This window comes from Globicephala melas, chromosome 6 (genome assembly GCF_963455315.2).
Source record: "Globicephala melas chromosome 6, mGloMel1.2, whole genome shotgun sequence".
Classification (NCBI taxonomy): domain Eukaryota; kingdom Metazoa; phylum Chordata; class Mammalia; order Artiodactyla; family Delphinidae; genus Globicephala; species Globicephala melas.
In genome coordinates, this window is record NC_083319.1 from 49,270,354 (window position 1) to 49,295,416 (window position 25,063).

Here is a 25,063-nt window from a genome sequence, read left to right on the forward strand (position 1 = left end):
TGCAAAGCAAAGATTAAGTGAGCTTGAAGATAAGTCAATTGAAAGTATTCAGTCTGAGGAACAGAAAAAAGAAAAAGAAAAATAAATAGAATGTAGGACACCATTAAATATATCAAAATATGTGTAAAAGGAGTCTCAGAAGGAGAGAAGAAAAAGAAAGCAGGAAGAATATCCGAAGAATAATGACCCTAAGCTTCCCAATTGTGATGAAGAACATTAATCTACACATCCAAGAAGCTCCATTAATTCCAAGCAGGATAAACCAAAGGCGACTCACATCTAGAAATTACATAGTTAACTGCTGAAAAGAAAAGGAGAGAATTTTGAAAGCAAGAAGTAACTCATCATGTACAAGGGATCCTCAATAAGATTAATAGCTGATTCCTCATCAAAAACCATGGAGGTCAGAAGGCAGTGGATGTTATATTCAAAGTACTGAAAGAAAACCAAGAATTCTATACCCAGCAAAACTATCCCTCCAAAAGAAAGAAAACTTAAGACATTCTCAGATAAACAAATATTGGTAGAATTCATCATTAGTAGACCTGCCCTACAAGAAATACTAATGCAAGTCTTTCAGAATGAAATGAAAGGACACTAGACAGTAACTTGAAACTACACAAAGAAATAAAGAGCACCAGTAAAGGTAACTACATATGTAAATAAGAGATAGTAAAAATGTATCTGTTGTTTGTAACTCTTCTTTTCTCCTATCTGATATAAAAGACAACTGTTGTGGTATAATAAAAAATATATATTTGGTTTTTTGTCCCCAGTTCCTGGCTCAGAGGTCTTAAAAACCTTAGAATTCCCTGAGTGACAGAAGTGTCTTTTGTTATTCACACTAAGCCCCTTTTGCAGATACCTGATTTTATGCTAATAAGACGAATCTTGGCAGGGTCCCTATACAGCTTCAGAATAGAGACTGATTACCAGAAGAACCAACCACATGATTAAGGGGTTGGAACTTTCAGCCTCACCCCCTGCCCTCAAGGAGTAGAGAGAGGCTGGAGATTGACCTCACTCACCAACAGCCAATAATTTAATCAATCATATCCAGGTAATGAAACTCAATAAAACTCTTGAACAACATGGTTATGGAGCTTCTGGGTTAGTGAACATGTCCATATGCTGGGAAGGTGGTGCACCCAGAAAGGGATTAGAAGCTCTGCACCACTCTAATCCCCATACCTTGTGCTATGCACCTCTTTCATTTGGCTGTTCCTGAGTTGTATCCTTTATAATAAACAGGTAATTGTTAAGTGTAACATCTTCCTGTATTCTGTGAGTCGTTCTAGCAAATACTGAACCTGAAGTTGGCGGTGGAGGGGGGTTGTGGGAATCCCTGAATCTGTAGCAAAGTCAGAGAGAAGAGTAGGAAATCTGAGGTCTGGGGAATTAAGACTGGCATGTAAAGCCAGGACTATCTTGTGAGACTGAGCCATGAAATTGTAGAATCTGCTTTAATTCCAAGTAGTTAGTATCAGAACTGAATTGAACTTTAGGACACAAAGTTGGTGTCAGAGAATCACACAATTATTGCCACAAAAATGAAACTATATAAATAATTATAAAACTGTGTTGATAGGCTTATAATGATTAAAAATGTAACTGGTATGATAATAACACAAAGGAAGGAGAAGGGAATGGAGCTATATGGGAACAAAGTTTGTATACTACTCAAGTTCATATTAATATGAAATAGATTATCATAAATTAAGATGTTATTTATAATTCTAAAGGCAGTCACTAAAAAATAGCTCAAAAAATACACAGCAAAAGAACAAGGGAATTAAAATGGTACAATAGAAAATATTTAACACAAGAGTAGCCTCTGCTCGCCGCAATTAGAGAAAGCCTACACACAGCAATGAAGACCCAACACAGCCAAAAATAAATAAATGCACAAATAAATAGAATATATGAAATACTGTTTCTCTATGGCTTAAAAACTTTCAAAGCCTTCTTATAGTTTCTCACTGCATTTACAATCAAATTCAAATTGCTTTCTTTTTTCTTCAAGGGTCTACCTAACATAGTCTCTGGCTACTTCTCATATCTGCTACTTTTCAGGAACAATACACTTGTCCCCTGGTATCCTCAGAGGGTTAGTTCCAGCACCTCTCCATTCCCCCCTCGTCTACAGCTACCAATATCCACAGATGCTCAAGTCTCTTACATAAAATGGCATAGTATTTGCATACAACCTACACACATCATTATTATGGGATGCAAAGGTACATCATTATTGTAGTTTTAAAGCTGTACGTAAGACATACTTTGTTTTTATTGTATGCTTTTACTGAGTGATCTATTCCCCATCCCAAAGCAAACATGAAAAAAAATTACATTAAATGTAAAAAATAAAAAAAAAAATCATCTCTAGTACAATGTAAATGCTATGTAAAAAGTTGCTGGTGTATAACAAATTCAAGTTTGGTTTTTGGAACTTTCTGGAATATTTTTTTCCCCAAATATTTTTGCTTAGTGGTTGGTTGAATCCACAAATGCAAAATCCATGGACATGGAGGGCCAACTACATTAGACCCAAGACACTGAGGCAGACTGTCAAAGTGCTAAGGAAAAAAAAATTTGTAATTTAGAATCCAATATCCAGCCATATTAATATTCCATAGTGACTGCAAAGAAGATAGTTTGCAACATACAGGGACTCAGAAAGTTTATCACCCAAAGAACGTCTCTAAAACACCTACAGAAGATAGCCAGTAAGAAAAAAAACCCCAAAATTCCTACCTCTTCAAAAGAAAGAATCATAAGAAGTGTAATATAAGCAGAAACATGATCAAATAAGCCAATAAATATATTAAGTCTAAATAAATACAGATAGTAGAAAATAACATCTTAAATAACTGACAAGTAAAATTTCTGATGACACTGGCATGAAGAGGAGGAAAAAGAAATAGAAGCTTGCTAAGATTCTGATCTTAATTAAGTAGAATGAAAATACTGATTAACTTTTTTTATTAAGAAAAATATGTTATTTAAACTTCAAGAGTAATCAGTAGAATAGGCTTAGAATATATAACTTTAGGAAAAAAAATGGAATAAGAAAACCTTGATCAACAGCAACAGAAAGTAGAAAGGGGAATACGAAGAATCAAACAAAAAGCATAGGAAGTAGAAAACAATGGTAAATGTGAACTGGTTAAACTCCTTTACTGTATGAAAAAGTGTCTCTCACACCAAACTGAAAAAATTACAAAGCAAAACCCAGTATATGTTATTTACAGCAGATAAAATAAAAACATGATGCAGAAAGAACAAACAATAAAGCTTTAAAATCTAGAAAGCAAGAACTAATACAATTACAAGGAAAAATAGACAAATCTACATTCACAGAAGGTACTGATACTTTAAAATGGATGTCAGGTTGGTAAGAAAAAAAAATAAGTAGAACATTTGCATAATTATAGTAAGCTTGATATATATATAGCTATATATCTATATTTATATGTATAAAAAACCACCCCTAAAGACAGAATACATTCTTTATGAATGTATGAAGAACACATACAAAACCAAATATAAAAGTCCAAAAGAGGTTTCCAAAAATTCTAAAATAAAGTCATAAAGGCCACATTTATTACTCATAAAGCAATATAACTGGAACTACACATTTTTTAAAAAGCTTAAAAATTCCATATCCAAGTAAATTGAAACAGTAAGAACTCCTATGTAAGCTTAAACAAAAATATTTAAATGAGAATTATAAAATCTTAAACAGAAAAGCAGTACATATCACACATATGAAATGTATAACCAAATGATAACCAGAAAAAAATTTATACCCTAAAATGTATTAAAAATTAAGAAAGGCTAAAAATTCAAGAACTTACGAAAGTGACAAACTGGCAATTATGATAAGGGAAAAAAAGAAAACATTGGTTTTAGGAGTACTAAACTACTTAAAAGGTTGGCATAACACTAAAAAAAAAACAGTTAAGGATGGAATAAAATAAAATTTTAGGTCAATCTCAGATGGTGCAAAACAATCCTAAAAAGAAGATTTTCTATTTGAATCCAGGAACATATTAAAATACCAAGTAAGATTTATGACAAAATGCAAGGACGGTTCAATGTTAGACAACCTATCAACCTAGTATTCCCGTTTGGGGTTTTAAAGGTGAATCTTTGTGCCTTTTTCCTTCTAAACTCTAACTAAATAACAGAAACGGAGCAAAAAGGGCTCAATCTCACAAGAACAAAAGGAGTAAGGGAGGAGACATCAATAACTGGAGATTTCAATAAATACTCAGAAGAGTAAATGTAGTAGAGGGACAACTAATTTAGCAGCCTATTATAGGAACCACAGTGTAAAGGGTGAGTGAAAGAGAAAGAAACAAGAAAAGAACTGACTCTTCTTAAAAAAAAAATATCCTGGAGACTCTTAGAACTAGGAAATATCAAGTAAAAAGGCATTACATATTAAGTAAGATTTTTATGGAAAATGTTATTTTACATTGGGGAAAGTAGAGTGCAGCACTGGGAGCTACTTCTGAGTTCTGCAAGTTGTTTAATTTTGTTGAGTCTCTATTTCTCTACCAGGTATTTGGACACAATGGTGACTGCCCTGTACATACTTTAGAGGGATTTAGAGAAAGGAGATTTTGCTATAAATACATTATTGTTGAGCCTTCCAAAGTAAATTAAAAAAAAAGAGAGAGAGAAAGACACACACACCCCACATAGAGAATTACCCCTACCAACCCTACACTACCCTCCTACCCCAATGCCTTCACACCACCTCTATGCACACACCTTGAGCACTAACGCTAGCAAGCAAGCTTCTGTCATGAAAATGTGAGGTTTATTCTCTGGAGAAGTTAAATGAGAGAGGATTGGAACTTGAAGATAAAGGCATAGGAAAAGGGGTAAGGCTGAAAACTGAGAGATTAACGTCATGCTTCAAACACCAGGAATGCTTCAAGACATGCATCTATCCCTAAGAAAGGTAATACAAACTTTAGTTTCTGAATGGTCCTGGAGAACAGAATGCCAAATACATTTTGGGATCTGTTAGCTAAAAAGCCCACTTTCTTGCCCAATTATCCTAAAATAATTTTGTCATCAAGTCCCATCCATGCACAATGGATTTATAATCAGCTTTTTTAATACCCAACTCTTAATATAAACAAACAACAGAATAAATCCCTTATAATTTAATTTCTGCTATTAAGATAACTAAATCCAACTTTACCATCACCCTATTAAATACATATCTATTGCACCCTATAATGCATATCTATGAGTAGTTTAGAGCCATTTTCCCCATTTATCCTCCATGCAAGTGCTATACTTCCAAAGCTTAGTTCCCCTCACAGATTAAGATAAGAAATAGAGAATGAGGAGGATCTCAGACAATTCCCAAACAAGAAGGTGTCTCATAATCTACCCCTGAACACAAAAGTTAGGGCAAATTAACATAACAAAAATTTCAATACAAGATCTTACATGTTTATCTTTCCTTTCTATAACATCTTGCTTTTGTTTGCATTTTTGAGATGTCTCCTTAATATCTGTTGCCTGTAAGATTGAACCAGAAGAGGGGAAGTTAGTTAAAAATTCAAGCAAGGCAATTATGTGACCCCACTCACCCAAATATTAAGTTGCTATGTAAGTTTACCCACAATGATTTTCTATGGTTTCTTTCCAACTAAATTCATAATTATCACCCAAAATACCAACAATTATTTGAAAATCTATGAAAGGTTATTCCTATAGATATTAAAAATAGCTGCAGCAATATGTATACATATGTTTCTGTATCTCTTCACATTTATTTTCTCATGTTATTTTATCCTAGAAACGATTACACAGAATTGCAGGGTCCATTCTCAAAACAATATCTGATGCCAAAATCTCACCTAAAGGTTAAAAGCCATGATCACAAAAAATTTCAATTTACATTTTCAAAATATCAAGAATATTCCATAGGCCATTATATTATTTATTCCAAGAAACATCAGGATTTTTATATTACATTCCTCCAAAAGGGTATACAGTTACAAAGCATGTATAATAAATTCACAAAAGGAGTTAAACGTTTCTAGGAATACTACTCTGAATCCTCCTGTTATTAAAACAATAACATTTCATTTTTCTCTTTTTATGTCTTGGAATTTCTATAGAGTAGCAAGCTCCTATAAGGTAGCAAGTGATGATTAGGACCTTGAAAGATCTGTGGTAGTAGAATTCCTAGTAAAAGAACTTAAGGAACTAAAGTTAACAAGTAAATCTACAAAGCATTTTAAAAGACCTGCAAAATATTTTTTGTATTTGCTAAAATAAAATACAGGAAATCCAAAATTGAGCCAGAAAAGTACCTTCTCTTTGATTCGAGCCTCCAAATTGTGACGCTGCCTTTCAATTTCTTCAATGCGTTGTGTTATAGGAATCTGCCCTTCTTTAAGTTTCCTGACCTCTTCCTTCGCTCGGTCCCGAGCTAGTTTTACTTCTTCATAGTCCTGACGAACATTTTCATATTCCTTGTAATGAATTCAAGAAAGAGAAGTTAATGCACTCCTAGCTTAAAGTAACACAAATACAAAAATCAAGGTACAGGCAGAAACCAAATCTATGAAAAAGATGGTTTTGAATCCCTTTAGCAGGTCTATTAATAAAAAATTTGCCCTCTGAAACAACTTCAGAAATAGTAAATACCAACATAATGATTAACTCAGTGATACTCACTGAGCACTTATCTCTATCACTAGGCCAGACTCTCTGTCTTCCATCCCTTCCTGTTATTGAAATTTACATCCTAATGGCTTCTAACAGTAGGCCCTCCTCTAGTCTCTCAATAAAGAAGGCATTCAAAAACATATAAAGAACCAAAAGAAACTCAGTTATGAAAAATAAAAATGAAAAAACAAAAAGTAAAATGGCTCAAGAGAAAAGCAAAATGTAGCATGCAGGTGAAAATGATGCTTGTCACATCACAGGAATTAATAAATATTTGCTAAAAAAAATTAAGGGGAGTGCTAAGAGAGCATATAGTAAGAATGAATGGGATGAAGAAAGGTAAGAAAAGAATACAAATAAAATTAGAGTAAACCAAAAAAAGGAAAAAATGAAAAAAGATTGAAATCAATCTTGAAAGAAAAGGGAGAAATCAAAAGACTTCAAAAGACAAACATAAAGCAGGTGCAAGAATAATAATGGACATAGGATAAACCTAATCAAAGTGAGCTGAAGGAAGAAAAAAGTTTAAGAAAATGGAATTATGGGAAAGGATAGGGTGAAGCAGGGGTGGTGGGGTTAGGGTGGGTGGGAGAAGTTCACAAATAAAGCCACATATTTCTCCAATCTAATAATTATTTCCATCCTAGCCTTAAAAACATTATTAGGGCTTCCCTGGTGGCGCCGTGGTTGAGAGTCCGCCTGCCTATGCAGGGGACACGGGTTCGTGCCCCTGTCCGGGAGGATCCCACATGCCACGGAGCGGCTGGGCCCGTGAGCCATGGCCGCTGAGCCTGAGCATCCAGAGCCTGTGCTCCGCAACGGGAGAGGCCACAGCGGTGAGAGGCCCGCATACCGCAAAAAAAAAAAAACAAAAAACAAAAAAAAACATTATTAAACTTTCTTATTTTGTTTCACCCACTGAAAAGTAATGTATTGAGGGAAATGAATCTTTGGCCCAAACTGTGGTTTTAAACAGTATACATTACAGAGTGACTAAAAACAGTAGTTTCAGTAAGCTTATGAAGCATAATGAGTAGAAGATTACAATTAATATCCTTCAGCTTTGTCTGTAGCTGAAGCTGATATTAGTAGCACACTCAAAGTAAATTCTCAGTGACCTGAGGACACTCAAAGATTTGATTTTTACATATGTAAACATTTTAGCTGATTAACATTTTATAAAACAAAACTATCCGTTGACTCAAATCTGGAAAAATTAAGGACACAGACTTAATCAACATGCAATAACAACATAGCACACAGTTATATAATAACACAAAGAAAGAGAAAAATGTTACTATGTATGATATACAAAGCAAAAATGAACAAAAGCACCTAATTTGAATACACAGCAATTAGTGCCTTCTTTATAACTTTTCTGCTAATTAAAGAATCACTATTTTCACCTTTAATAACTCACACTTACCACCCATGGCCTTTTTGCTTCAAGCATCTCAATCAAATCTAAATGTCGCTTACGTTCATAGAACCTCTCCACATCTTGTTTATATCTTTCATTCCTCTGAATCATCTTCTCTAGATATTCAGTTTTCTCTTTGCATGAGGTCTAAAATAAATATTTATTTAACAATTAGTTTAACTGAAGAAAGACAAAAGGTCAAAGCTTTTAATAATGAAAAATGTACCGTGCTAACAAAATTTCACAATAAATGATTCCATAGGAGTTCTTAACTGTGTGCAACTAATGTGCACACCTGAATTCTGGTCTAGGTTCTACTATTTATTAATTATGGGACTGTGAGGAAGCCCTGCCACATCTCTAAGCCTGGATTCTTCTTGCCTAAAGAGAAGAGAGGTATCTGCCCCATTCACCTCAACGGTAGAAGCAACTCAACCTACTACAGGTGAAAGCTCAACAAAAGCTGTAACATGACATACAAATGAAGAGTGGTATTATTATGATTACTATGTTATAAATACCAATGACTGAAGGACTTAGAAATGAGATAAAGGAAAGCTAAAATTCAGCCTTTATATTGTGATTTAACAAATGCCAAAAATGTACTCAGAGCTTAGTAAAATACGTTTGTTTTCTTTCAGAGTTTGGTAGGTAGTTTCAGTGAGTGTTTCAGAGGGGAGTATTAAGATTGTTTGATGTGGCAAAAAGTAAAAGGACCGACAGAGTATATAAAGTAGGATAAAATAATTACAACTCCTTTGGCCATTCGCTCTGAATAAGTATAACAATAAAAATAGTATTAAATTATAATAAAGCTCATTATCAAGTACAGACAGTTACAGTTTAAGAGAAAGCATTTGTTTACAAGATTTCTCATTACAAAAATTTACTGAATTTATTTTAGCTGCTGAGATATGGAAAATGATTCATTAAATAAAGCACCTTTTCGAATGATATGCTAAAAAGAACATTTTAATTTATTTATTAAAGGTGAAAATAAAAATCAAACAGTGCAACTAAATGTACAGTTCTTTTACAAAGTCCATCCTCACACAACTGAAAACAATATGAGAACTGGCTCAACAGAGACTATATTAAAAGCTACATATCTGCTGTATTTCCCAAAGCCTTACAGAGTGCCTGGCATATAGTAGGTGTTTAGTAAATACTGAATGAATAAAAGAATAACACTGAAACTTCCTGAGAGAAAAAAAAATACTTTATAATACTATTATCGGTTCTTTAGAACAGGGGTCCCCAACCCCCAGTCTGTAGACCGGTACTGGTCCGTGTCCTGTTAAGAACCAGGCCGCACAGCAGGAGGCAGGCGAGTGAAGCTTCATCTGCTGCTCCCCATCGCTCGCGTTACTGCCTGAACCATCTCCCACCCCTCCCCCCGTCCGTAGAAAAACTGCCTTCCATGAAACCGGTCCCTGGTGCCGAAAAGGTTGGGGACTGCTGCTTTAGAAATTCAATTAATAACATATATTTGATGAAATGATAGTCAAAATTTTCAAACTTTATATAAAATCCATTCCCACTTTTTGTCACCTAACTTAATTAATGTTAGCAACAAAATCCTAGGTGAAAAAAAATCACAAATATATGAATGCACTCAATGAATCAAAACTATTTACTTTCCCACATTTTGAGACACAGAAATCAATGAGAGACATAAAATAAGTTGTCTATTTATAAATACCTCTAGTTGTTTTTCTTTCTCCCTGAAGTTTTTGAGTTCACAGTGGTATTTGTGCATTTCTGGAGGACCAATTGACTTCTCAGTAGCTTCAAGGAGTTCAATTTTACTGAGTTTAGCAAATTCTCCAACTTTATCCTAGAGCAAAAAACTTAAATATCAGTTAATATTATCGTTTATAAATATCTTCAAAACATTTTTCATTCAATGATATTTGTCAAGAAGAAACTCATTTAAAAGAAAAAATCCCCTTTATTTTGAGATGTGAATCTTAATATAAACCCTGTCCTTCATATATCATTCTTTAAAATAATAAACTTAGGGTATAAACTGTCATCTTTTTGAGAACCTAAAAAAAATTTCAATGTCAACATTTCCAGGTTTTAAGTTTTATACACATTTAACAAATAGTTTGGAAAGAAAAGAAAAAATACTCCCCTGGACTGAAATGATTATCTACTACACATAATTTGGAATGAAATACTAGAAGTTAAAAAAAAAACACACAGAGCAATTTAAAACATCTACTTCTGCAGATAGTCTTATAACAGCTGATAAATACTTTAAAATTTTAACTTTTCTTTCACTTGGACATAGTAATCAAATCATCAGTTTCTGAAGAAAAAAATGAACTATAATTCAGTCACTAGACTGCATTCAAAGACAAATTTAAAAGATCTGATTTTAACATATAACATGCAATATCAGGATGTTTTATTTTTACTAAACAAACTTAAAATATGAAAGGTTTTTAGAAGGCACACCTATAGATTTAAAAGTCTTAGTATATAAAATATTTTATATAAACACATTGATTAAGAAGTTGTTTATTAACAAAATTTTATGAGTCTATGAATGGGAGCACACAGCTGTTCAAGCTACTCTCTGTACTTAAAAATAATACCTTTATTTCCTTTACAATACTTTAACAGGCTCATTAATTGAATATTTACAAATTACTACAAATTAGTAAGATTATACTGTAAGAGATGAGATGCTACCTTTTACAAAGAACTGTAAGTATTAAGACCACTATGCTCATTTTAAATAGTAACCATTACAATACTCTTAAAAAGTATTTACATTCTTATATGACATAAAGAGGAAACATACACAAAATTTCCCCACATTTACATTTAATTCTCTCATACCTGAGGTAGAAACTGGCAAAGATTGCCCACTTGAATATTTAAGGCTGCAACCTGCTCTTCTACTACTTTCTGAGTTGTAGATTTTTTGTTGATGAACCAAAAGGACTGATTTTTTGCCACATCAATCTCACGAGTGATTACAAGATTTCCAGAAGTCCTGAACCTAGTTAAAAAATAAATTAAAAATATTTATACTCAAAATACATAATTTTAGAAATAAAACTTCTAAAATTCTCTTGCATCAAAGGTTGCCACATAGGATTATTATTATAATTTTTACTCCTTTTGACATTTTGGCCCCTCCAAAGAAGAAAAGCCTGACATTAGTGATAATACGTAACTGACCACCTGTAGGTTATTACTCTTTCAACATTTGAAATTATTTAAACTGTTAAAATAAAATTAAAACAAATGCCAATACTAATTCCCAAACACTGCCAGAGGAGTTATTTATCCTTTAATCATTATGCTACACTCCAATCACGTGTTGACTACAATTTTAAATGGGTTGGTATATAAAAGCATACAACAGTTAAACCTCGAAACTCTCTCTACTTGGAAAATGTATGAATGAAAACTAACTCTTACATATGCATTTCCAGACATCAAAACCAGCCTGCCCATACAGGTGGCCCATGGTTTCCTCATCTTACACTCCACCACTCTAAATTCAGAGGAGACTGTACCACATGACTATAAGGAACATTAAAAAATAGAAAATCTGAAAGAAGGGTATTTACTTATTTCTTGATTTAAAAGTACTACTGCTTCACATCTCCTATCTACTCATCCATCTTCTTCACTGGCAATCAGCAGCATGGAAGAAGACCTGGGACCACCAGAGAGACAAGGTGCCATTGTTTGGGTGTGAGGAGAGGGGTGGGACCACCATAGAAGCTCCTTTCTCTGCACGCGTTTTCAGGCGGCAGGGCACCACCTACAAGAGCTCCAGGGATGGGTGCGAGCCACCACTGCCATCTAGGACTCCAGAGATGGGCGTGGACTGCTGCCGCTACCAAGGGTCCCATGAGTGGATGTTGGTTGTTTCCCCCACCTCCTGGAAACATGCGCAGGCAGTGCACCTGCATAGCCCCTATCAAGGGATAACAGCCAGCACACGCTGAGGAAAGAAACGGCAAGCATCCAAACCAAAAGCAACCCTCACACCAAAAACATATTAAACCCACACAAGCTACACAGGGACACTTCTGCCTATTAATAGCCCTCCAAGACTACAGTATATAATTGTGTATTTACACAGAGTAAGAGGGATATAAGGGAACCATTCCCAGTGAAAAGACCAAGAGAATTCCCCTGAAGGAACAATGAAACAGACCTCTTCAGTCTAACAGACACCAAGTTCAAAAAGAAGGTAACAAAAATACTGAAGGAATTAAGAAAGGCTATCAACAGAAATGCAAATTACTGTAAAAAGGAAGTAGAAACTATAAGGAAGAGACAAGAAAAATTAGAAAATTCATTTGCCGAGACAAAAGCTGAGCTAAAGGCAATGAAGAGCAGAATGAATAATGCAGAAGAAAGAGTAAGCGATCTGGAAGACAGAATAATGGAAATTACCCGATCAAAACAGCAGACAGAAAGCCAAATGAAAAAAAAAAAAAAGAAAGCAATATAAGAGACCTATGGGATAATACAAAGCATGCCAATCTACGGATAACAAGGATTCCAGAAGGAGAAGAAAGAGAAAAGGGGATTGAAAATGTATTTGAAGAAACTATGGCTGAAAACTTACCAAACCTAAAGAAGGAAACAGATATCCAGATACAGGAAAAAGAAGGTCCCAAAAAAGATGAACCCAAACAGACCTACATCAAGAAATATTATAATAAAAATGGCAGAAAAGCACCGCTTAAAGGAGTTCCAGAGACGGGTGTGAGCCGCGGTTAAAAGCACGGACCCCAGAGACAGGCATGAGACACTAAGGCCGCTGCTGCGGCCACCAAGAAGCCTGTGTGTGAGCATAGGTCACTCTCCACACCTCCCTTCCAGGAGCCTATGCAGCCTGCCACTGCCAGGGTCCCGGGATCCAGGGACAACTTCTCCGGGAGAACGCACAGCGCGTCTCAGGCTGGTGCAACGTCCCGCTGGCCTCTGCCGTCGCAGGCCTGTCCCGCACTCTGTGCCCCTCCCTCCCCCCTGGCCTGAGTGAGCCACAGCCCCTGAATCAGCGGCTCCTTTAACCCCGTCCTGTCTAAGCAAAGAACAGACGCCCTCCAGCAACCTACACACAGAGGCGGGGCCAAATGCAAAGCTGAGCCCTGGGAGCTGTTCGAACAAAGAAGAGAAAGGGAAATCTCTCCAGCAGCCTCAGAAGCAGCAGATTAAAGCTCCACAATCAACTTGATGCACCTTGCATCTGTGGAATACCTGAATAGACAACGAATCATCTCAAATTGAGGAGGTGGACTTTGAGAGCAAGATTTATGACGTTTCCCCCTTTTCGTCTTTTTGTGAGTGTGTATGTGTATGCTTCTGTGTGAGATTTTGTTGGTATAGTTTTGCTTCCACCATTTGTCCTAGGGTTCTATCCATCCGTTTTTTGTTGTTGTTTTTTTGTTTTAAAAAAATTTTTTTTCTTAATAATTATTTTTTATTTTAATAACTTTATTTTATTTTACTTTATCCTCCTTCCTTCCTTCCTACCTTCCTTCCCTCCCTCCCTCCCCCCCCTTTAGACAAAAATCATCCCAAATTGAGGAGGTGGAATTTGAGAGCAAGCTTTATGATTTTTTCCCCTTTTCCTCTTTTTGTGAGTGTGTATGTGTATGTTTCTGTGTAAGATTTTGTCTGTATAGCTTTGCTTTCACCATTTGTGCTAGGGTTCTATCGGTCTTTTTTTTTTCTTAAAAAATTTTTTTTCTTAATAATTATTTTAATAACTTTATTTTATCTTACTTTTTCTTTCTCTCTCTCTCTCTTTTACTAATTCTTTCTTTCTACTTTTTCTCCCTTTTATTCTGAGCCGTGTGGATGAAAGGCTCTTGGTGCTGCAGCCAAGAGTCAGTGCTGTGCCTCTGAGGTGGGAGAGCCGACTTCAGGACACTGGTCCACAAGAGACCTTCCAGCTCCACATAATATCAAACGGTGAAAATCTCCCAGAGATATCCATCTTAACACCAGCACCCAGCTTCACTCAACGACCAGCAAGATAAAGTGCTGGACACCCTATGCCAAACAACTAGCAAGAGAGGAACACAACCCCACCCATTAGCAGAGAGGCTGCCTAAAATCATAATAAGGCCACAGACACCCCAAAACACACCACCAGACGTGACCTGCCCACCAGAAAGACAAGATCCAGCCTCATCCACCACAACACAGGCACTAGTCACCTCCACCAGGAAGCCTACACAACCCACTGAACCAACCTTAGCCACTAGGGACAGACACCAAAAACAACGGGAACTACGAACCTGCAGCCTGCAAAAAGGAGACACCAAACACAGTAAGATAAGTAAAATGAGAAGACAGAAAAACACACAGCAGATGAAGGAGTAAGATAAAAACCCACCAGACCTAACAAATGAAGAGGAAATGGGCAGTCTATCTGAAAAAGAATTCAGAATAATGATAGTAAGGATGATACAAAATCTTGGAAATACAACGGAGAAAAGGCAAGAAACGTTTAACAAGGAAGAAGAACTAAAGATGAAACAAGTAATGATGAACAACACAATAAATGAAATTAAAAATACTCTAGATGGGATCAACAGCAGAATAACTGAGGCAGAAGAACGAATAAGTGACCTGGAAAATAAAATAGTGGAAATAACTACTGCAGAGCAGAATAAAGAAAAAAGAATGAAAAGAACTGAGGACAGTCTCAGAGACCTCTGGACAACATTAAACGCACCAACATTCAAATTATAGGGGTTCCAAAAGAAGGAGAGAAAAAGAAAGGGACTGAGAAAATATTTGAAGAGATTATAGGTGAAAACTTCCCTAATATGGGAAAGGAATTAGTTAATCAAGTCCAGGAAGCACAGAGAGTCCCATACAGGATAAATCCAAGGAGAAATACGCCAAGACACATATTAGTCAAACTGTCAAAAATTAAATACAAAGAAAACATATTAAAAGCAGCAAGGGAAAAACAACAAATAACACACAAGGGAATCCCCATAAGGTTAACAGCTGATCTTTCAGCAGAAACTCTGCAAGCCAGAAGGGAGTGGCAGGACATATTTAAAGTGATGAAGGAGAAAAACCTGCAACCAAGATTACTCTGCCCAGCAAGGATCTCATTCAGATTTGATGAAGAAATTAAAACCTTTACAGACAAGCAAAAGCTGAGAGAGTTCAGCACCACCAAACCAGCTTTACAACAAATGCTAAAGGAACTTCTCTAGGCAAGAAACACAAGAGAAGGATAAGACCTACAATAACAAACACAAAACAATTAAGAAAATGGGAATAGGAACATACATATCGATAATTACCTTAAATGTAAATGGACTAAATGCTCCCACCAAAAGACACAGATTGACTGAATGGATACAAAAACAAGACCCTTATATATGCTGTCTACAAGAGACCCACTTCAGACCTAGAGACACATACAGACTGAAAGTAAGGGGATGGAAAAAGATATTCCATGCAAATGGAAATCAAAAGAAATCTGGAGTAGCAATTCTCATATAAGACAAAATAGACTTTAAAATAAAGACTATTAGAAGAGACAAAAAGGACACTACATAATGATCAAGGGATCGATCCAAGAAGAAGATATAACAATTGTAAATATTTATGAACCAACATAGGAGCACCTCAATACATAAGGCAAATACTAACAGCCATAAAAGGGGAAATCGACAGTAACACGTTCATAGTAGGGGACTTTAACAACCCACTTTCACCAATGGACAGATCATCCACAATGAAAATAAATAAGGAAACACAAGCTTTAAATGATACATTAAACAAGATGGACTTAATTGATATTTATAGGACATTCCATCCAAAAACAACAGAATACACATTTTTCTCAAGTGCTCATGGAACATTCTCCAGGATAGATCATATCTTGAGTCACAAATCAAGCCTTGGTAACTTTAAGAAAATTGAAATTGTATCAAGTATCTTTTCCGACCACAATGCTATGAGACTAGATATCAATTACAGGAAAAGATCTGTAAAAAAAAAAAAACACATGGAGGCTAAACAATACACTACTTAATAACACAGTGATCACTGAAGAAATCAAAGAGGAAATCAAAAAATACCTAGAAACAAATGACAATGGAGACACAACGACCCAAAACCTATGGGATGCAGCAAAAGCAGTTCTAAGAGGGAAGTTTATAGCAATACAAGCCCACCTTAAGAAGCAGGAAACATCTCGAATAAACAACCTAACCTTGCACCTAAAGCAATCAGACAAAGAAGAACAAAAAAAACCCCAAAGTTAGCAGAAGGAATGAAATCATAAAAATCAGATCAGAAAAAAATGAAAAAAAATGAAGGAAACGATAGCAAAGATCAATAAAACTAAAACCTGGTTCTTTGAGAAGATAAATGAAATTGATAAACCATTAGCCAGACTCATCAAGAAAAAAAGGGAGAAGACTCAAATCAATACAATTAGAAATGAAAAAGGAGAAGTAACAACTGACACTGCAGAAATACAAAGGATCATGAGAGATTACTACAAGCAACTCTATGCCAATAAAATGGACAACCTGGAAGAAATGGACAAATTCTTAGAAATGCACAACCTTCTGAGACCGAACCAGGAATAGAAAATATGAACAGACCAATCACAAGCACTGAAATTGAAACTGTGATTAAAAATCTGCCAACAAACAAAAGCCCTGGACTAGATGGCTTCACAGGCGAATTCTATCAAACATTTAGAGAAGAGCTAACACCTATCCTTCTCAAACTCTTCCAAAATATAGCAGAGGGAGGAACACTCCCAAACTCATTCTACGAGGCTACCTTCAACTTGATACCAAAACCAGAAAGGGATGTCACAAAGAAAGAAAATTACAGGCCAATATCACTGATGAACACAGATGCAAAAATCCTCAACAAAATACTAGCAAACAGAATCCAATAGCACATTAAAAGGATCATACACCATGATCAAGTGGGATTTATTCCAGGAATGCAAGGATTCTTCAATATATGCAAAAAATCAATGTGATAAACCATATTAACAAATTGAAGGAGAAAAACCATATGATCATCTCAATAGATGGAGAGAAAGCTTTCGACAAAATTCAACACCCATTTATGATAAAAACGCTGCAGAATGCAGGCATAGAGGGAAATTTCCTCAACATAATAAAGGCCATATATGACAAACCCACAGCCAACATCGTCCTCAATGGTGAAAAACTGAGACCATTTCCACTAAGATCAGGAACAGGACAAGGTTGCCCACTCTCACCACTCTTATTCAACATAGTTTTGGAAGTTTTAGCCACAGCAATCAGAGAAGAAAACGAAATAAAAGGAATCCAAACCGGAAAAGAAGAAGTAAAGCTGTCACTGTTTGCAGATGACATGATCCTATACATAGAGAATCCTAAAGATGCTATCAGAAAACTACTAGAGCTAATCAATGAATTTGGTAAAGTAGCAGGATACAAAATTAATGCACAGAAATCTCTGGCATTCCTATACACTAATGATGAAAAATCTGAAAGTGAAATCAAGAAAACACTCCCATTTACCACTGCAACAAAAAGAATAAAACATCTAGGAATAAACCTACCTGAGACAAAAGACCTGTATGCAGACACTGATGAAAGAAATTAAAGATGATACAAATAGATGGAGAGATATACCATGTTCTTGGATTGGAAGAATCAACATTGTGAAAATGACTCTACTATCCAAAGCAATCTACAGATTCAATGCAATCCCCATCAAACTACCACTGGCATTTTTCACAGCACAAGAGCTAAAAATTTCACAATTTATATGGAAACACAAAAGACCCCTAATAGCCAAAGCAATGTTGAGAACGAAAAACAGAGCTGGAGGAATCAGACTCCCTGACTTCAGACTATACTACAAAGCTACAGTAATCAAGACAGTATGGTACTGGCACAAAAACAGAACAGGATAGAAAGCCCAGAGATAAACCCATGCACATGTGGTTACCTTATCTTTGATAAAGGAGGCAGGAATGTACAGTGGAGAAAGGACAGCCTCTTCAATAAGTGGTGCTGGGAAAACTGGACAGGTACATGTAAAAGTATGAGATTAGATCACTCCCTAACACCATACACAAAAGTAAGCTCAAAATGGATTAAAGACCTAAATGTAAGGCCAGACACTATCAAACTCTTAGAGGAAAACACAGGAAGAACACTCTATGACATAAATCACAGCAAGATCCTTTTTGACCCACCTCCTAGAGAAATGGAAATAAAAACAAAAATAAACAAATGGGACCTAATGAAACTTCAAAGGTTTTGCACAGCAAAGGAAACCATACACAAGACCAAAAGACAACCCTCAGAATGGGAGAAAATATTTGCAAATGAAGCAATTGACAAAGGATTAATCTCCAAAATTTATAAGCAACTCATGCAGCTCAATAACAAAAAAACAACCCAATCCAAAAATGGGCAGAAGACCTAAATAAACATTTCTCCAAAGAAGATATACAGACTGCCAACAAACACATAAAAGAATGCTCAACATCATTAATCATTAGAGAAATGCAAATCAAAACTACAATGAGATATCATCTCACACCAGTCAGAATGGCCATCATCAAAAAATCTAGAAACAATAAATGCTGGAGAGGGTGTGGAGAAAAGGGAACACTCTTGCACTGCTGGTGGGAATGTGAATTGGTTCAGCCACTATGGAGAACAGTATGGAGGTTCCTTAAAAAACTACAAATAGAACTACCATATGACCCAGCAATCCCACTACTGGGCATATACCCTGAGAAAACCATAATTCAAAAAGAGTCATGTACCAAAATGTTCATTGCAGCTCTATTTACAATAGCCCAGAGATGGAAACAATCTAAGTGTCCATCTTCGGATGAATGGATAAAGAAGATGTGGCACATATATACAATGGAATATTACTCAGCTGTAAAAAGAAACGAAATTGAGCTATTTGTAATGAGGTGGATGGACCTGGAGTCTGTCATACAGAGTGAAGTAAGTCAGAAAGAGAAAGACAAATACCGTATGCTAACACATATATATATGGAATTTAAGGGAAAAAAAATGTCATGAAGAACCTAGCGGTAAGACAGGAATAAAGACACAGACCTACTAGAGAACGGACTTGAGAATATGGGGAGGAGGAAGGGTGAGCTGTGACAAAGCGAGAGAGAGGCATGGACATATATACACTACCAAACGTAAGGTAGATTGCTAGTGGGAAGCAGCTGCATAGCACAGGGAGATCAGCTCGGTGCTTTGTGACCGCCTGGAGCAGTGGGATAGGGAGGGCGGGAGGGAGGGAGACACAAGAGGGAAGAGATATGGGAACATATGTATATGTATAACTGATTCACTTTGTTATAAAGCAGAAAGTAGCACACCATTTTAAAGCAATTACACTGCAATAAAGATGTTAAAAAAAAAGATGAGGTGGCACATATATACAATGGAATATTACTCAGCCATAAAAGGAAACGAAATTGACCTATTTGTAATGAGGTGGATAGACCTAGAGTCTGTCATACAGAGTGAAGTAAGTCAGAAAGAGAAAGACAAATACCGTATGCTAACTCATATATATGGAATTCAAGAAAAAAAAATGTCAGGAAGAACCTAGGGGTAAGACAGGAATAAAGACACAGACCTACTAGAGAATGGACTTGAGGATATGGGGAGGGGGAAGGGTAAGCTGTGACAAAGCGAGAAAGAGGCATGGACATATATACACTACCAAATGTAAGGTAGATAGCTAGTGGGAAGCAGCTGCATAGCACAGGGAGATCAGCTCGACGCTTTGTGACCACCTGGAGGGGTGAGATAGAGAGGGTGGGAGGGAGGGAGACACAAGAGGGAAGAGATATGGGAACATATGTATATGTATAACTGATGACTCACTTTGTTATAAAGCAGAAACTAACACACTATTGTAAAGCAATTATACTCTAATAAAAAAAAATAAAAATGGCAGAAGTTAAAAATAAAGAGAAGATTCTAAAGGCAGCAAGAGAAAAACAAAGAGTTAAATTCAAGGGAACCCCCATAAGACTATCAGCTGATTTCTCCACAGAAACACTGCAGGCCAGAAGGGAGTGGCAAAGTATATTCAAAGTCTTAAAAGGGAAAATTGTGCAACCTAGAATACTCTACCTAGCAAGATTATCGTTTAGAATAGGAGGAGAGATAAAGAATTTCTCAGACAAGCAAAAACTAAAAGAATACAGCAATACTAAACCTATCCTAAAAGAAATATTGAAAGGTCTTCTCTAAACAGAAAAAAGCAAGAAGATATAAGAATGAGGAAATCACAATTGGAAAGTAAACTACTTAAATAAGCCAGTATACAGATCAAAAAGAAAAAAAAATAAAAAACCTATTTGTGAAAGCGACGATAAAGACAAGGAACAGCAAAAGAATAAACATGAAGATGTAAAAAAAGGATATCAAAATCATAAAAGTTGGGGAAGAAGAGTTAAGAAAATGTAGATTCTTTTTTTTTTTAGACTGTGTTTAAGGCTATATGACTATCAGTCTAAAGCAAGCAGATATAAGAAGGGGTTAACATACTTGAAAAACAGGGCAACCATAAATCAAAAACATACAATAGATTCACAAAAACCAAAAAGAAGAGGACACAAGCATAAAATAAAAGAAAGTAATCAAGTCACAAAAAGAAAAACAAAAAAGGAAAGGAACAAAGAAGAAACATACAATCAACTGGAAAACAAGGTTTAAAATGGCAATAAATGTATAGGTATCAATAATTACCTTAAATGTCAATGGACTAAATGCTCCAACAAAAGACAGAGTGGCCGACTGGATGAAAAAACAAGAGCCTACAATATGCTGCCTACGAGAGATCCACCTTAGGACAAAGGACACACACAGACTGAAAGCAAGGGGATGGAAAAAGATATTTCATGCAAACGGAAATGACAAGAATGCGGGAGTCACAATACGTGTATTAGACAAAATAGATTTTAAAACAGAGGCCACAAAGAAAGATAAAGAAGGATACTATATAATGATAAAAAGGTCAATACAAGAAGAGGACTTTACACTCATCAACATATATGCACCTAATATAGGAGAATACAAATACATAAAACATACTAGCAGACATAAAGGCAGAAATTGATGGGAATACAATAATAGGAGACTTTAATACCCCACTCACGTCAACAAACAAATCTTCTAGACAGAAAATCAATAAGGTAGCAGAGATCCTGAATGATACAATAGAACAGTTAGACTTAATTGGTATTTTCAGAACATTACATCCAAAAAAAACCCAGAAAACACATTCTTTTCAAGTGTACATGGAATATTCTCTAGGACTGACCACATACTAGGGCACAAAACTAACCTCAACAAATTTAAGAGTACAGAAATTATTTCAAGGATCTTCTCCAACCACAATGGCATGAAACAAGAAATCAACCACAGGAAAAGAAATGAGAAAAAAATAATTACACGGAGACTAAACAACATGCTACTAAAAAATCAATGGGTCAACGAGGAAATCAAAAAGGAAATTAAAAATACCTGGAGACAAATGGCAATGAAAACACAACCATAAAAAATCTATGAGATGCAGCAAAAGCAGTTCTTAGAGAGAAATTGACAGCAATACAGGCCTTCCTCAAAAAATAAGAAAAACCTCAAATAAACAACCTAACCTACCACCTAAAAGAATTAGAAAAAGAAAAATAAACAAAACCTAAAGTCAGCAGAAGGAAGGAAATAATAAAGAACAGAGAGGAAATAAATAAAATAGACATTAAAAACACAACAGAAAAAAATTAGTAAAGCCAAGAGCTGGTTCTTTGAAAGGGTAAACAAAATTGACATGCCTCTGGCCAGGCTCAGCAAGAAGAAAAAAGAGAGAATCCAAATAAATAAAATAAGAAATGAAAAAGGAGAAATCTCAACCAATACTGCAGAAATACAAAAAACCATAAAAGAATACTATGAATAATTATATTCCAACAAAGTTGACAACCTGTAAGAAATGGACAACTTTCTAGAAACACAGAGCCCACCAAAACTGAATCAAGAAGAAAGATAATTTGAACAGATCAATCACTATAGGTGAAATAGAATCTGTAATTAAAAAATAAAACAAAGCAAAAAAACTCCCTACAAATAAAAGTCCAGGACCAGATGGCTTCACGGGCGAATTCTACCAAACATACGAAGATCATACTTATACTGATCCTTCTAAAACTCTTTCAAAAGACTGAAGAGGAGGGAACACTCTCAAAAACATTCTATGAAGCCACCATCACCCTGATACCAAAACCAGACAAAGACATCACCAAAAAAGAAAATTATAACATCTTTGATTAGTATAGATGCAAAAGTTCTCAACAAAATATTAGCAAACCAAATCCAACAATACATAAAAAAGATTATACAACATGACCAAGTGGGATTCATCTCAAGTTCACAAGGATGACTCAATATATGCAAATCAATCAATGTTAATACACATTAACTAAAGTCAAAAACCACATCATCATCTCAATAGATACAGAAAAAGGATTTGACGAAATTCAACATTTATTCATGATGAAAACTCTTACCAAAGTGGGTATAGAGGGCACATATCTCAACATAATAAAAGTCATTTATGACAAACCCACAGCCAATATAATACTCAGTGGTGAAAAGCAGAAAGCCTTCTCGCTAAAACTTGGAACAAGACAAGGATCACCACTCTCAACTCTTCTATTCAACATAGTATTGCAAGTCCTAGCCACAGCACTCAGAAAAGAAAAATAGAAAGTATCCAAATTGGAAGGGAAGAGGTAAAATATTTACTATATGTAGATGACATGATAGTATACATAGAAAACCCTAGGGCACCACACAAAAGCCACTAGTGATAAATGAATTCAGCAAAGTAGCAGAATACAAGATTAACATTCAGAAATCAGTTGCATTTCTTTACACTAACAATGAAATATTAGAAAGGGAATGTAAAAAAACAATCCCTTTAAAAATTGCACCAAGGGCTTCCCTGGTGGCGGAGTGGTTGAGTCCGCCTGCCAATGCAGGGGACATGGGTTTGTGCCCCGGTCCGGGAAGATCCCACATGCCGTGGAGCGGCTAGGCCCGTGAGCCATGGCCGCTGGGCCTGCGCATCCATGCTCCACAACGGGAGAGGCCACAACAGTGAGAGGCCCGTGTACTGCAAAAAAAAAAAAAAATTGCACCAAAAAAACCCCTAGGAATAAACCTGACCAAGGAGGTGAAAGACTTATATGCTGAGAACTATAAAACATTAATAAAGGAAATCAAAGAGGATTCAAAGAAATGAAAAGATATCCCATGCTCTTGGACAGGAAGAATTAATACTGTTAAAACGGCCATACTATCCAAAGCAATCTACAGATTTAATGTGATCCCTAGCAAGTCACCCATGACATTTTTCACATAACTAGAACAAATAATACAAAAATTTATACGGAACCATAGAAGACCCAGAATTGCTAAGGGAGTCCTGAGGAAAAAAAAAAAAAAGCAGGAGGTATAACCCTCCCAGACTTCAGACAATACTACAAAGCTACAATAATCAAAACAGTGTGGGGTACTGGTACAAAAACAGACATATGGATCAATGGAATAAAATAGAGCCCAGAAATCAACCCACACACCTACGGTCAATCTTTGACAAAGGAGGCAAGAATATAAAATGGGAAAAAGACAATCTCTTCAGCAAGTGGTACTGGGAAAGTTGGACAGTTGCATGTATATCAATGAAGTTAGAACACACCCTCACACTATGCACAAAAACAAACTCAAAATAGCTTAAAGACTTAAACGTAAGACATGACACCATAAAACTACTAGAAGAGAGCAAAGGCAAAACATTCTCTGACATAAATCGTATAAGTGTTTTCTTAGGTTAATCTCCCAAGGGAATAAAAATAAAAACAAAAATAAACAAATGGGACCTAATCAAACCTACAAGCTTTTGCACAACGAAGGAAACCATAAACAAAATGAAAAGACAACCCACAGAATGAGAAAATATTTGCAAACAATGTGACTGACAAAGGCTTAACTTCCAAAATATACAAACAACTCATACAGCTCAATAACAAAAAGACAAACAACCCAATTGAAAAATGGACAGGAGACCTAAATAGATATTTCTCCAAAGAAGACATACAGATGACCAGTAGGCACATGAAAAGATGTTCAACATCAGCAATTATTAGAGTAAATGAAAACCAAAACCACAACAAGGTACCACCTCATGCCGATCACAATGGCCACCATTAAAAAGTCTACAAATAAATGCTGGAGAGGGTGTGAAGAAAAGGGAACCCTCCTTCACTGTTGGTGGGAATGTAATTTGGTACAGCCACTAAGGAAAACAGTATGGAGGTTCCTCAGAAAACTAAAAATAGAATTACCATATGATCCAGCAGTCCCACTGCTGGGCATATATCTGGAGAAAACTATAATTCAAAAAGATATTTGCACCCCAATGTTCAGAGCACTACCATTCACAATAGCTAAGACATGGAAACAACCTAAATGTCCATCAACAGATGAATGGATAAAGATGTGGTATATATACACACACACACACACACACACACACACACACAATGGAATACTACTCAGCCATAAAAAGAACAGAATAATGTCATTTGCAGCAACATGGATGTAACCAGAAATCATCACACTAAGTAAGTCAGAAAGAGAAAGACAAATACCATATGATATCACTTATATGTGGAATCTAAAATATGGCACAAATGAACCTATCTACAAAATAGAAACAGGCTCACAGTCATAGAGAACAGACCTGTGGTTGCCAAGGGGGAGAAGAGGTGGGAGAAGGATAGGCTGGGAATTTGGGGATGGAACTATATGCAATCTCCTGGGATAATCCATAATGGAAAAGAATATAAAAAGGAAG

At 35.8% G+C, this 25,063-nt stretch overlaps 1 protein-coding gene across 1 annotated transcript in view; it reads right to left on the reverse strand.

Moving 5' to 3' along the window:
- SMC5 (structural maintenance of chromosomes 5) overlaps positions 1-25,063 on the reverse strand; it is a 111,903-nt gene that overhangs the window by 61,874 nt on the left and 24,966 nt on the right. Inside the window, exons 4-8 of the mRNA XM_060300855.1 lie at positions 10,973-11,135; positions 9,825-9,959; positions 8,129-8,269; positions 6,345-6,506; positions 5,473-5,544 (exon numbers count right to left, since the gene is read on the reverse strand). Of these exons, the coding sequence (XP_060156838.1) occupies positions 5,473-5,544; positions 6,345-6,506; positions 8,129-8,269; positions 9,825-9,959; positions 10,973-11,135 (673 nt within the window). The remainder of the gene's footprint in view (positions 1-5,472; positions 5,545-6,344; positions 6,507-8,128; positions 8,270-9,824; positions 9,960-10,972; positions 11,136-25,063) is intronic.